This window comes from Neofelis nebulosa, chromosome 3 (genome assembly GCF_028018385.1).
Source record: "Neofelis nebulosa isolate mNeoNeb1 chromosome 3, mNeoNeb1.pri, whole genome shotgun sequence".
NCBI lineage: Eukaryota > Metazoa > Chordata > Mammalia > Carnivora > Felidae > Neofelis > Neofelis nebulosa.
Window position 1 is genome coordinate 129,476,663 of NC_080784.1, and position 14,382 is coordinate 129,491,044.

At 34.7% G+C, this 14,382-nt stretch overlaps 1 protein-coding gene across 2 annotated transcripts in view; it reads right to left on the reverse strand.

Moving 5' to 3' along the window:
* GRID2 (glutamate ionotropic receptor delta type subunit 2) overlaps positions 1 to 14,382 on the reverse strand; it is a 1,468,772-nt gene that overhangs the window by 573,664 nt on the left and 880,726 nt on the right. For both annotated transcript variants that reach the window (XM_058721904.1, XM_058721905.1), the window contains exon 6: positions 2,925 to 3,098. In XM_058721904.1, coding sequence (XP_058577887.1) covers positions 2,925 to 3,098 — 174 coding nt within the window. The remainder of the gene's footprint in view (positions 1 to 2,924; positions 3,099 to 14,382) is intronic.

Below are 14,382 nucleotides of genomic sequence, written 5' to 3' on the forward strand. Positions count from 1 at the left end.
TACTCCCCAATTTTTAATGCATATTATCTTGTTGTTTTTCTTTAACTTCAGTAAGATAAAATTTTCCCCAAGGTAAGCCTCTATATCAAATGCTCTGCTTTTAGTGGAACATCTTAAATTCAACAGCCCTACATTTAGATACATTTAGATTTAGATACTTAATCATATAAATCTTCACATATAAAAGATTCTGTCAATTTTTCTTTTATACATTAACTATTCTGTCAAAATTTATTACATATAATAGGGAAATTACTATGTAGTAAATCCTCAAAGAAAAAGTAAGTTTCTTATTTTCTTCCATCTGTGGGTTCGAAAGGAGTAAGACGAAGGTGGGGATAAGAGGTGTGGTGCTTCCTGTACATCCTTAATTATCATATAGGTCTGGGGGATATGAAGATGAATAAATAAATAAACAAATAAAATATTTGCTCCCTGATTTCAAGAAACTCATTAACAGAATCAGAAGGATTGTGCTTTTAGGCGAATGTGCTTTACAATACTATGTAGTCCGTCCATTGGTGGGAATGCAAAATGATGCAGCCACTCTAGAAGACAGCATGGAATTTCCTCAAAAAGTTAAAAATAGAAATATCCTATGACCCAACAATTGTGCTACTATGTATTCATTCAAAAGAAACAAAAATGCTGATTCAAAGGGGTACACTACTCTGATGTTTATAGCAGCATTATCAACAATAGCCAAACTATTGATAGAGCCTGAGTGTCCATTGGCTGATGAATGGATAAAGATTTGGTGTAATATATTCAATAGAATACTATTCAGCCATCAAAAAGAATGAAATCTTGCCATTTGCAATGACGTGGAAGGAGCTAGAGTGTACTATGCTAAGTGAAGTAAGTCAGGGAAAGACAAATACCATGTTATTTCACTAATATGTAGAATTTAAGAAACAAAACATAAACATATGGAAAGGGTGGAAGAGAGAGAGGGAGGGAAACAACCATAAGAGATGCTTCACAAGAGAGAACAAATTGAGTGTTGATGGAGGAAAGTGGGTGGGGGATGGGCTAGAAGTGGGCAGTGGGATGGGGGTGGGGGGATGGGTATTAAGGAGGGCACTTGTTATGATGAGCACTGGGTGTTATGTGTAAGTTATGAATTGCTAAATTCTCCTGAAACCAATATTACACTATATGTTAACCAACTAGAATTTGAATAAAAATTTGGAAAAACATACTGTGTAGTTACTTTCTACTTTTCCAATTTGTACATTTCCTGCCATTTCCTTTGATGAGATAGCCTTTAATATTTCAAATTTTTCTTAAGCAAAATTCTACGTTTTTACCCATTTAGAATTCTATCGTTTTCATATCAATCATACTCATGACCAATTAATATGAAAAGATTGGTCATTATAAGCATATCTGTAAGACTGGCATTAAAATTTAAACAGGTCTTGTTTAGGCTCTAGAGTGGCTTAGTTTAACCATTGTCTTCTCCTTAACTACATTCAAAGGCACAAATATTCAAGAAGAAGCAAAGCAGTGTGGTAGGCATGATGGAGGAAATAAAGATAGATGTATACTTTATGGGATTTTATGATACCAGATCCTGGGGGAGACCTATTCTACAAAAGCCTAAAGCCTAGTTGGGAACATAAAGTTCTGTGGGCAATGCTCCTGGAGCTAGCTACCTGGGAAACATAGCTGCTCCTTAGGTTGACTGCAAGTATGAAGAAGTGATTGGATCAATAGTAATTCATCTAAAAAAAAATCCACAGGTGACTAAAGATAGAAAAAGCGTGGAGATGCTTTTTAAAAGAATGGGTCATTTTTACAAAATCACCTGATTTATCTAGTATTACTGGGGATGAATTAGTTCTCATAGGGTTATATTTCTAAACTGTTCAAACTGAGTATCTCTAAGCACTAAAACACTTTTGATAGTAAACGTTGTGAAGGAATAGTTTTCTAAAACATATATTCTTCCAACTTCTGAAATTGACCAATACTTTAATTTTTGTTATCTCAGAATTACTATTTAAATACTACGTCTCTAGCAGTATACTACAATTATACCCTTAGGAACTGTTTTAGGACACAGAGTTCTTTTTATAAGGCAAGTCTACATTGATAGGATATTTGAATTAGTAGATCTGATTGATTTATTTTTCTTGTCTCTTGCCTTGCTAGAAAGTACTCCTTATGGCTTCCTACTATTGATGTGTCTGCTTTTTTTTTTTTTAACACCCTGTTCAAATTGACATATTAAAATTTCCAGTGCAAAGGAAATAAAACTAAATGAAACAAAATCTGATAGCATTTTCCTTAAGAAAAAGAAAATGGATTCTAGGTGAGTAGTTAAAGGACATCCTTATGAGTAAACTGCAGGCACCTGATGTTCTCTATTTTGCTGCTCAGAGATTTTATTTATTTACCTTCGAATTCTTTGTTGTATTCTGAAGAGCAAAGGTTTCAGCCATATCCTTTCTGGTTTGGATAGGAATATATAGCACTATAGTATCTTTTGCATTTCTAAATAGTTTTTTGGTGAATGTCTTTAAACTAGAGAGTAATCTTTAAAAATATATTTCTATGTCCTTGTTATACAGAAAAAAACAAGCAAATTTATTAGCATAATAATTTGCCATCTGGCATTAAGGAATATCAATCACAAATTCCAACACAGTAAATGCTATGGATCTACTTGCTGGGAAGGAAATAACTTTTATGTATTTAATTTTTTTTAACAAGTATATATTTTGCTACAGTGAGGTCAAAAAGATCAAAGACACAAATTGTTAGGACTCCTGCATCAGACTTAGAAAATTTCCAGAGGAAGAGAATAGCTCAGAAAATGGAAACATGTATAATTCTAAATCTAAAACAACTCAAAGAGCTCTCTCTACAATTGGCCAACAAAGCACTTTGAGAGAAATACTGTAGCACTTAGAATATACCTCCATATTCTGAGCAAATGGATCCTTTGGATCACACAATGTTGAAGATATTCGATGGTTGCCACGGAAACATCGCTGACTTATATTCTGGGGGACTGGAAATGTCTGCCGAATGATTGTTAACCTTCCAATTGACCTTCTTACAAGTTCCTGAACATCCACATCATTTATTTCCTATAAGATAAAAAATGGAAGGATTAGAAATGCTATAATAAATAATAAATAGAAACACAAAACTATTAAAGAGTTGTTATCTGTAAATGCTAAGAAATTCATTACTGTAATGCATTTGTTAGTGCTTAGTACACATCCAAATAAAAACAATACATGTTCATTAAAATGATCAACTCATTTGTAGGTGTTGTTTGTATGTTAAATTATATCATTAATGCCTAAGTAATTCTAAATGGAGCAATTGATTAAATGCACTTTATTTAGGAATTTTGTATTATATTGAACACTTTAGAAAAATATTTGTCTAAACATTGAAAAAGGTCATAAATTAAGTGCATTTCAAGGTACTTTGAGTACCCAGAAGAGAGTTGCAATGTAAGCATAATATATATTGTTCTTAGCAATGAAAAATAGGGCTTTTAAATAAAGCAAGTAGAGAAAGTAAGAGACATTTAAAAAAAGATGTTCCTAATTATTTCTTAGAACTACTGGTATTAACTCATACATTTCTCTTGGCAAAGAACAGATTAAACAAAGTGTTCCAAAAGATGAAACATTTTGTATTAATACAATGTGAACCAGGATAGGTAAATGAAAAAAAATACCCAGTGTTCTTTTTCCAAATTGATGTTATTTTGCATATGAGTATTTGCCAAACTCAAAGAACATATTTTTCTACTTCCTTCTCCCCCCACTTCCTAACTCCAGACTTAAATTTTAAGGCTTGGCTCAATCATGGATGTAGAAGCAATAAAAATGAAATAGTACTTTTACAACTTAACATCTGTTCTAACTGGAATTAGTCAGACTACAAGTGATCAGAATAAATTTTAGTTTGAAGGCAGTCTTTACTAAAGCAGTTTGTTCTTCACAGTGTCCATTCGGGACATTTCAAACCAATGAAGCCTTTGCAATTAACATATTATTGGTTTTAGTAGATTCTTATGGTAACAGAAATAAAAGATTTGACATAAGATAAATTTTGGACTGCAGTGAGAATTTCGGTTTTGATTCAAAGAATCATTACAGAGTAATGAAAAAGAGGGGCGCCTGGGTGGCGCAGTCGGTTAAGCGTCCGACTTCAGCCAGGTCACGATCTCGCGGTCCGTGAGTTCGAGCCCCGCGTCAGGCTCTGGGCTGATGGCTCGGAGCCTGGAGCCTGTTTCCGATTCTGTGTCTCCCTCTCTCTCTCTCTGCCCCTCCCCCGTTCATGCTGTGTCTCTCTCTGTCCCAAAAATAAATTAAAAAAAAAAAAAAAAAAGTTGAAAAAAAAAAGAAAAAGAAATGGACTATTTATTTACAGGTATAAGTTGTCTTCTTTTCCTTTCTAGATTAATTACATATTATTCCTAAAGCCTACATTAGAGCTTTAAAACTCATTCCTTATTTTTTCAACTTTACAAAATACAGATTTTCTGAAAATAAAACAAACCTGCCATCAGCTGTATCCAGTATAATATCATAGATTTCTGGTCAACTAATCCTTAATGTACCATGAAAAATGTTTTTTTCTCATTTAAAATGCCATCTTTTATCCTTCAGTTTGTGTAATTTCACTAGCCATCAGGAACACTATCTGACAAAAGTCAGGTCACCTTTTAATTATCTATCATCCACTCACAAAGCGGAATTAAGCAGTGTCTTATCAACTCTATTTTAAGCCTGAAGTTTAACCAGAGGTCTTTTCAAATTAATTAATATTGCTACTGAGTATCTTTACATTTTTTTATTAAATTTTTTTTAATTTTTTTATTTATTTTTGCGACAGAGAGAGGGCATGAGCAGGGGAGGGGCAGAGAGAGAGGGAGACACAGAATCCGAAGCAGGCTCCAGGCTCTGAGCTGTCAGCACAGAGCCCGATGCGGGGCTCGAACCCACAGACTGTGAGATCATGACCTGGGCCGAAGTTGGACGCTTAACTGACTGAGCCACCCAGGCACCCCTCTTTACAATTTTTTTTTTTTTAATTTTTTTTCCAACTTTTTTTTTTTATTTATTTATTTATTTTTGGGACAGAGAGACAGAGCATGAACGGGGGAGGGGCAGAGAGAGAGGGAGACACAGAATCGGAAACAGGCTCCAGGCTCCGAGCCATCAGCCCAGAGCCTGACGCGGGGCTCGAACTCACAGACCGCGAGATCGTGACCTGGCTGAAGTCGGACGCTTAAACGACTGCGCCACCCAGGCGCCCCTCTTTACAATTTTTTTAATTCCATGTCGCACAGACAGGAATTTTCATTTAAAAGACAGTAAGAGGTTCTATCACTTTTCTCAGATTAATAACTAAGTTTTCATATATATGTGGTCTTTTTTTCTTTTAGTAATACTAAGACTTATCAACATGTTGTCAAACTGCACCATTTCTACCTGCTCCAACCATGAGCACATTAGTATAAAAACATACATTAACTCTCTACTATATATTTGACAAAATACTAAATACATTATGTGTTGTCTCATTTTCTGCTAAAAACTACATTCTGGTTCAGATACTATTATTCTTACTTTATAGATAAAGAACCAGAGAAATTCCAAAGTCTTCATTCAAAATATTCTTTATTCATGGTATGAATGTCACCAAAGACACTCTCTAAAGTAATTATACAATCCATATCTCCTTACGGGAATTATTTAGATTAATATTCATGAATGATAGGAATTAAAACTATAAAGATATATTATTCTAGTATTTAACAGCCTGATGATTCTATAAGGAATAATAGAGTAATCTATCATGAGCCAAAGTCTTTAAGAGGACTATTTTCAAGCCCACAAAAAGAGATGATTACCTTTTACAGGTTTTGAAAGCTGAAGTTATCAGGAGTCTAAGCGACTAAACTATATCTGAGGAAATGTCAATTTAAGTTGAATATATTTTGCCTATTATTATTTGGGGAAGGGAAAAGGAAGTAATTTTCTGGGAGGAAAGAATCTGCCATTCTGAATGAAGGTAACAGACAGTTTGTCTCAAAAAATTCACTTGCAGTTTTAGTTTTGACACCTGATCTCAAAACTAGTTTGATAGTGATATGAAAACTTGATTAGGCAGCTATTTTATATTTACAGAACTTTACTTCTACATTTCAAAAGGTGCATTTCAAGAGTGACAGAGGCAATGTTATGTAAACACTGAAAGTCAAATGAAAATCTATTAAGAGATCCTTTTAAATGAAAAAAATTCGTAAGTAAACTTCCATATTAAAATATGGACTATTGTATAATCTGTTAGAATCTACATTGTTCTAATACTCTGAACTTTTTAAAAAAATGTTTAAGCCCCCATATTTTAAAAAGGAACCACGTGAAGAACCAGTTCAAATACTCACTCTCCCAAGCCTCCAGGGCCTCCAAATTATACTAATTCTCTATAAAGATATACAGATATGTTCTGAGTTTTAAAAAATTTAAAGAGGCTGAAAAATAAAATTTTTGTCCTTTTTGTATTCCTTATATGAGTACATTTATGAAATAAGAATTAATATTGCAATAAAATTTAAAAATATGTTTTGTTGTACTTAAATTCTGTCTGTACTTCTTTGGGAGCAAAGCATATAGTCTTTTTTTTACCCCCAAAATAATGTACTTAGATAATAAAAAAATTGCTGAGATTCAAGTCAATATATTCAAGAAAATATTCTTATTCACTTTGTTGTGATAGTTTAATACAGAGTAAACCATAAGAAAGAAGAAAGAGGAAATGCTAAAATACTTGTTGGGGATACAACTCCAACCAGAAACAGCCATTTCCCAGAACAAATCTTTTAGGAGAATTGGATCACTCCCAAATCTTTGTAGTGTATCAACGTGGGTTTAAATTAATGAATTCCAGAGAAAGGAAGACTCAAAATCATTAGATCAGATGCCAATCTATACTATTAAACTGTCTCAGAGAAGGGACCCTCTTTTTTCCCCATTTTAAAAAATCTCTTAACATCTAACAAAGCTTCTGGTTCATAATAGGTATTCACTAAACGTTGATAAATTTAAAAATGAATGAATAGGGGCATCTGGGTGGCTCAGTCGGTTAAGTGCCTGACTCTTGATTTCAGCTCAGGTCATCATCTCATAATTCGTGGGTTCCAACTCTGAACTTTCATCATGGAGCCTGCTTGGCATTCTCTCTCTCCCTCTCTCTTTGCCCCTCCCCTGCCTGCATGTTATCTTTCTCTCTCAAAATAAATAAACTTTAAAAAAAGAATGAATAAATGAATGAATGGCAAGACTTCACCAAACAATTGGTGATAGATAGATTGATAGATTCTGTATCTATTGATAGATTACTGAAATTTTAAGTGTAGAAACTGGAATGCTTTAATAACCTCAATACGACCAAATAAACCAAATAAACTAAACTAAATAGTTTAACAAATAAACCAAATAAACTAAAATATTTTAGTTGTTATTAAGCAGTATACTATGTAGCACATTTGAAAAGATTATGCTTTTTGTTGTTGTTTTTGCTAATGTTTATATTCTTCATGCTTTGGCGAAGGTGATCCTTTGATGCTTCCACAAAGTTTAACATTAATGTGAAATAATTACACAAACATAATGCTGAAATATGAAACAAAACCAATTGAAGGCTATACACCAGAAGGAAGTGCAGCATAATGGCAACTTTCTGCTTGAGAGATTGGTAGTGAGCAGTTCAATTAATCCCTAAACTGGGAAAAATGAACAACATCCTTTACACATATAGGATTTTTAAATCTCAACAACGATAACAACAACAGCAACTTCTAAACTGCAATACTCAGGTGCAGCAATTAAGCTATTTAAATGAGAACTCAGGTTCAGTATTATCAGAGAAAAGATGGTGCTTATAGTATTATCCTTCTTGCATCTCTAAACAGTGTATATCATTCTATCAGAATTTATAACTTTTGTAAAACTTAAATAAAGTGCCAGGCCATCTGTTTCAGGACCCTGAGGGGATGGCAATACTTATATGGAAAGGCTGTTCTCAGTTGGATTCACTGATTGCAGGGAGAAGATAAATATCATTACCAACCACTAACATATGATTGATTACACCATATGAGCTAGCACAGCCCCTTATTATTATAGCACTCTTAATGCAAAGGAAAAAAAAATATTGTTTTCAAGTCTGTACATCAATTTGTATCAAGATGCACAAAGCCAACTTTGATTTATAGTGCCTCTCTTAAAAGCTATTGGTGCAATAGATTAAATAAATGTTTGCAACCCATTTAAAATTAGCAACAAAATAGTAGCTACACAAACCAAACTAGACAAATTCATGTCTTCCATGTTCAAATGAGCATTTGCATATTGTTAGATTTTGTGTGTGTGTGTGTTGGGGGGGGGGTGGTTGTTACTTTTACAGTTTAACTTCCTAGCAAATTTGAGAAATCCATGTTTCTTCTTTCATGGAAACTAGAATAAATTTGACTCATTCATTATAAATTTGTATGAGCAACTCACAAATGAAGTAAAGGTAGTGAGAATCAAGTTTCCTAAGGCATTTTTCAGAGAAAATGAGGTAACAGAATGGAATCAATTGAAAAAAAAATTGACAGTAGATACATGGATAATGGTTTTTGTTAGAAATGAAAATACAGAAAATATGCTTATCTCTTGAGTATGAACCTAGTTTACGTAAAAATAATAACAAATATAAATTGTGGGCTGTCAACATCAGATTTTTCAGAAGCTCAGTGGTATTGACATGCCCCAAAAATGACACCTCTGCTCAAGGACTAGTAAGAAGAGCTGTAGATAAAGAGGACACAAGTGCTTCAGTAATGACAAAGGTGAAGTTATAAATAGTTATGACAGCTTACAGTAGAAAATCCAAGTGTAAAGGATGAAAAAAGAATTATCATTTTCTATACCTCTAATATTTATTGAGTTATTTGCTGGTTAGATCACTTAGTGTGGATGTTTTATTTGCAAAATATCGTGCCAAATTATTGAACATCCATTTAAAGATAGCATTGTCCTGCTCATATTTTATCAAAGAAAATTTAATTGTAAAATAAAAGTCTCATGCTTATGAAATATACACTAAAATATAAAGTGTTATTATTTCTATAATATTTACCATCAATGAAGTACATGCTAGCCTACTTAGACTTCCTCTACATAATATGAAGGAGTGACTTCTTCCACAGTACAAATAGATACATAACGATAGACAGATGACCAGTGGTGTTCCAAGAGCTCTATAAGTGTTCATACTGTTAAGATTCAGGTTGTTGTCAGAAGTCAAATTGAATATGAAAAAAAAAAAATAATTCATGGGTCCCCTATGCAATATTATCAAAGAATAGAAGGGGATGGGCATTTTCATTTAATGCCCATTTACAAGGACACAATAAGTTGCTTTTTTTCTTAGTTAGCTCTATTGATACAAACATGTAAAGTGACCCCAACTTGTTTTATACCAGGAACTCTGTGTGGTCTCTTCCCCATGAGAAGTTGGGTGTGAGATAAAAACAAAAATTAAGAGGATTCTTTATTTCAAAAAAAAAAAAATAGTAACCTAGAAATTAATTAACCTAAAGACAAAAATTAGTGGGATAAATAGTTTTCATAAGATTAAAATTGAAGTAACAGAAATTAAAAAAAATAATCTATAAGGAGAATTATCAAAGAGAAAAAGAAAAAAAAAAACAACCAAAGGTTTAGAGTGGAAAAAAAAACTATTTAGAACCCAATATCACCACTTAATCATTGTGTAATATTTGGCAAACTGTTTTATTTACTAGATCCATAAATTACATACTCAAAAATACAAATGAAAACATCTAATTTGAAAAGTTATCCTGCAAGTTTAGTAAGATTTCTTTTGCCTTTCCCTCTATCCTGATTTTTAGTCATTCCAGATAGAAAATTGAGAGGTATTAGAAAATTGGAAAATATAAAACCATCATTAGAAAGCAGATCTCACACATGTATAATACCTGTGGGGATCTCATATAAATATGTCATCATTTGACATGAAAAACACAGTGACAAATCATGTAGCCCTGAAGTTTGGCAGGCCTCAACCAGGGAAGACATTTCCAGTGTCTTTACTCTGAATTAAAAAGAACCATCAGAGAAAGTTCAAGATGGTGGCATAGACAAGACACAGAAGCAACCTAAGTATCTCTTGGTAGACAAATGGATACACACACACACACACACACACACACACACACACTTACATGCATGCACACAGAAGAATATTACACAGCCGTAAAAAAGAATGGGATTGTGCCATTTGCAACAACATGGATGAATGTTGAAGGTATTATGCTAAGTGAAATATATCATAGTGAGAAAGACTGTATGATTTCACTCATATGTGGAATCGAAAAAAAAAAAAAGCACAAACAAAAACTCCACAAATGAACAAACAAACAAACAAACAAAAGGCAGGATCAAACCTATGAATATAGACAACAAACTGATGGTTGCCAGAAGGGAGGAAGTTGAGAGGATGGGCAAAATAGGTGAAGGGGAGAGCGAGGTACAGACCTCCAGTTATGGAATAAGTCAAGGGAATAAAAGGTATATCATAAGAAATATAGCCAATGATACTTTAATAGTGTTGTATGGTGACAGATGGTAGCTAAACTTGTGGTGAGCACAGCATAATGTATCAACTTGTTGAATCACTATATAATACACCTGAAACTATTGTAACATTGTGTATCAATTAAGCTTAAATAAGTTAAAAAATAAGTAAATAGGTGGTAGAGGAATATCCTAAATTCACCTTCTCACTTGGACACACTAAATCAACAGCTACATATGGGACAATGCCTTCTGAAAAAGTACTGGAAATTAGCTGATCAGTTCCTATACAATAAAAAATAAATGGGCCACATCAAGGAGGGGAGGCAGACATGTGGTCTTGCCAAAACACCCCACTCCCAGCATGGCGACACACAATTGAGAGGGATATCACAGAGCTTCTCCCTGAGAAATAAGGAGTTTATGCCCCACCCCAGGCATCCCAAACCTTGGGACCTACGCTGGAGAGATGAGCCCTCAAAGTGTCTGGCTTTGAAAACCAATAGGGTTACATCTAGGAGACCCAAAGGGCTGTAGGGAACCAAGATTCCATTTTTAAAGGGCTTGTAAACAGAGGCATTTATCTCAGGACCCAATGCAAAAGCAGCAGTTTGAAAACCACCTAGAATATATATGAAAGAGATTCATTTGCTAATCTTAATGCACCTGTCAGAGAGGCAGAGCCTGTTGGCTTCTCTCTGGGGATACAGGTGCTGGTGGGTACCATTTTGGTGCTGTCACTCCACCTTGCTAGCACTGGCAGGTTTGTCCCACTCCTGCACCCTCTAGTGGTCCCCTAAGGCTGGCAGGCATGACCTAGCTCCACACTACTCTATGCCCCTGATAAAGCCAGCAAACACACATCCATATGAGACACCCCTTGAGCATCTGACTCTTGTGTCCAAGGGAACTCTCATTTCTGGACCCCATGGGATTGAAACAATCAGATAGATAATTCTTGGCAAGCTACCATTCCCAGGGCACAGCACAGAAAGCAGACTGAAACACCCACAGCTTCCTGTGAAGAAAACCTATTTATTTGCCCTAGAACTTCAAACTGAGGGGCAGGCTTCAAGATTGCCACATACCTAGAGGCTACAAAGGTAGAGAACATAGGCTGGGGGATGCGGTCTTTGTGCTCTCCCTTGGTCTTACTACAGCTTTCCAGTACCTTTAAGAAAGGAGCTTATACACTTCTCTGAAACCCCAATTTTTACAACTGTCAGTAAAGGAGCACCTCTAGATGGACTGGTCTGGAAGCCAGCAGGGTTTATAACTGTGGTCTTACAGGATTGTATATGCTTGCATACTTTAAAAACTGGTGACTGCTAATCTGGTTTCCAATCAGCCTGAATCTAGATGCTGACTGAGATACCTCAGTCATTGGAACATTGGCTGGGATTGGCATATCCTCAACAACTAGGACTGATCAAGAATAAATCAGGTTGCTTAGACAGTCACAGAGGTTTCAGAGACAACCAAGTGCTAGGACAGGATTGAATGAAGGTTTATCTTCTACACAAGGACACTCAATCAAGACTGTTAAAGGAAGCTGTTTTGCCTAATACATAGTAACAACCATAGTCACACAAAATGAGGAAACAAAAGAATATGTTCCAAACAAAAGAATACCATGAAACCCAGGAAAAAACCTTAATGAAACAGAGATATGTAATTTACCTGACAAAGAGTTCAAATAGTCATGAAGATGCTCACCAAACTCAAAAGAAAGTGGATGAAAACAGTTGAAACTTCAAAGAGAGAAAGTATAAGAAAATGCTAAATAGTAGTCATAGAGCTGAAGAATGCAATAATTGAACTGAAGAATACACTAGAAGGGTTCAATATCAGACTAGATGAAGCAGAAGAAAGAATAAGTTATCTTGAAGACAAGGCAGTGGAACTTACCCAGTCAGAGCAGTAAAAATAAAATGAATTAAAAACCAAAGATAGCTTAAATGACCGATAAAACAACATCAAACAGAACAGAATTTTCATTATACAAGTCCCAGAAGGAGAACAGAGTAAGAAAGGGACAAAAAAACTTATTTGAAGAAATAATGGATACAAACTTCCCTAACCTGGGAAAGGAAACAGACATCCAGTTCCAGTTGTGCAGGGAGTTCCAAATAAGAGGAACCCAAAGACAGCCACACCAAGATATAGTATCATTAAAATTTCAGAACTTAAAGATAAGAAGAGAATATTAAAAGGCAGTAAGAGAAACATAACTTGTTACATATAAGGGAATCCCCATAAGGCTATTAGCATATTTTTCAGCAGAAATTTTGTAAGCCAGAGGGAGCGGCATGGCATATTCAAAGCGCTAAAAGGAAAAAAAAACTCACAACCAAAAACATTCTATCTGATAAAACCATCATTCAGAATTTAGGGAGAGAGAAAGAGTTTTCTAGAAAAGCAAAAGCTATGAAGTTCATTACCACTAAACTACCCTTACAAGAAATGTTTAAAGGCAATTTTTTAAGCAGGAAAGGAAGGGCACTAGTTTGTAATCATAAAACATATAAAACTACAAGACTCACTGATAAGGGTAAGTATGTAGTAAAGCTATTGGATTAATCACTTATAAAGCTAGTATGAAGGTTAAAAAACAAAACTAGCTTAGGGGCACCTGGGGAGCTCAGTCAGTGAAGCGCCCAACTTTTGATTTTGGCTCAGGTCATGATTTTGTGGTTTGTATGATTGAGCCCTGCTTTGGGCTCTATAATGACAGTGCAGAGCCTGCTTGGGATTATCTCTCTCCCTCTCTCTGCCCTTGCCCCACTCATGCATCCACTCTCTCTCTCAAAATAAATAATAAATAAACATTAATTTTTAAAGAAGTAGTTCAAAAACTTGTAACTATAATAGTTAAGGGATACACAAGACAAAAAGATGAAAATGTAATATGAAAAACATAAAACACAGTGGGGGAGTAAAAATGTAGCTTTAGAATGTGTTCAAACTCAGGGCGCCTGGGTGGCTGAGTTGGTTCAGTGTCAGACTCCTGATTTTGGCTCAGGTCATGATCTCAGGGCTGTGGGATCAAGCCCCACATTGGGTTCTGTGCTGAGCATGGAGCTGCTTAGGATCTCACTCCCTCTGCCTTCTCTCTGCTCATGCTCTCTCTTTCTCTCTAATATTAAAAAAAAAGAAGAAGAATGTGTTCAAACTCAACCTGCTATCAACTGAAAGTAGACTGTTTCTTATATAGGCAGTTATACATGAGCCTCATGGTAATCACAATGCTAAAACCTAGAGTAGATACACAAAATATAATGAGAGAGGAATCTAAACATAACACTAAAGAAAGTCATCAAATCACAAGGGAAGACAGCAAAATAATAAGGGTATAGAGAGGAATTACAAAACAATTAGAAAACAATAAACAAAATGGCAATAAGTACACACTTATCAGTAATTACTTTAAATGTAAATGAACTAAATTTCCCAATCAAAAGGCATAGATTGACTGAACGGGTAAAATAAAAATAAGCCCCATCTCTGTATTGCTTAGTAGAGGCTCACCTCAGATGTAAGGACACACACAGACTGAAAGTTAAGGTATAGAAAAAGATGTCCCATGAAAATGGAAATCAAAAGAAAGCTAGGTAACTATTTTTATGAGACAAAATAGACCTTAAAACAAGATTGCGATAATGACAAGGATGGGAATTACATAACAATAAATTGGCGAATACAACAAGAATATATAACATTTGTAAATATTTATATGCCCAACATAAAATTGTATAAATAG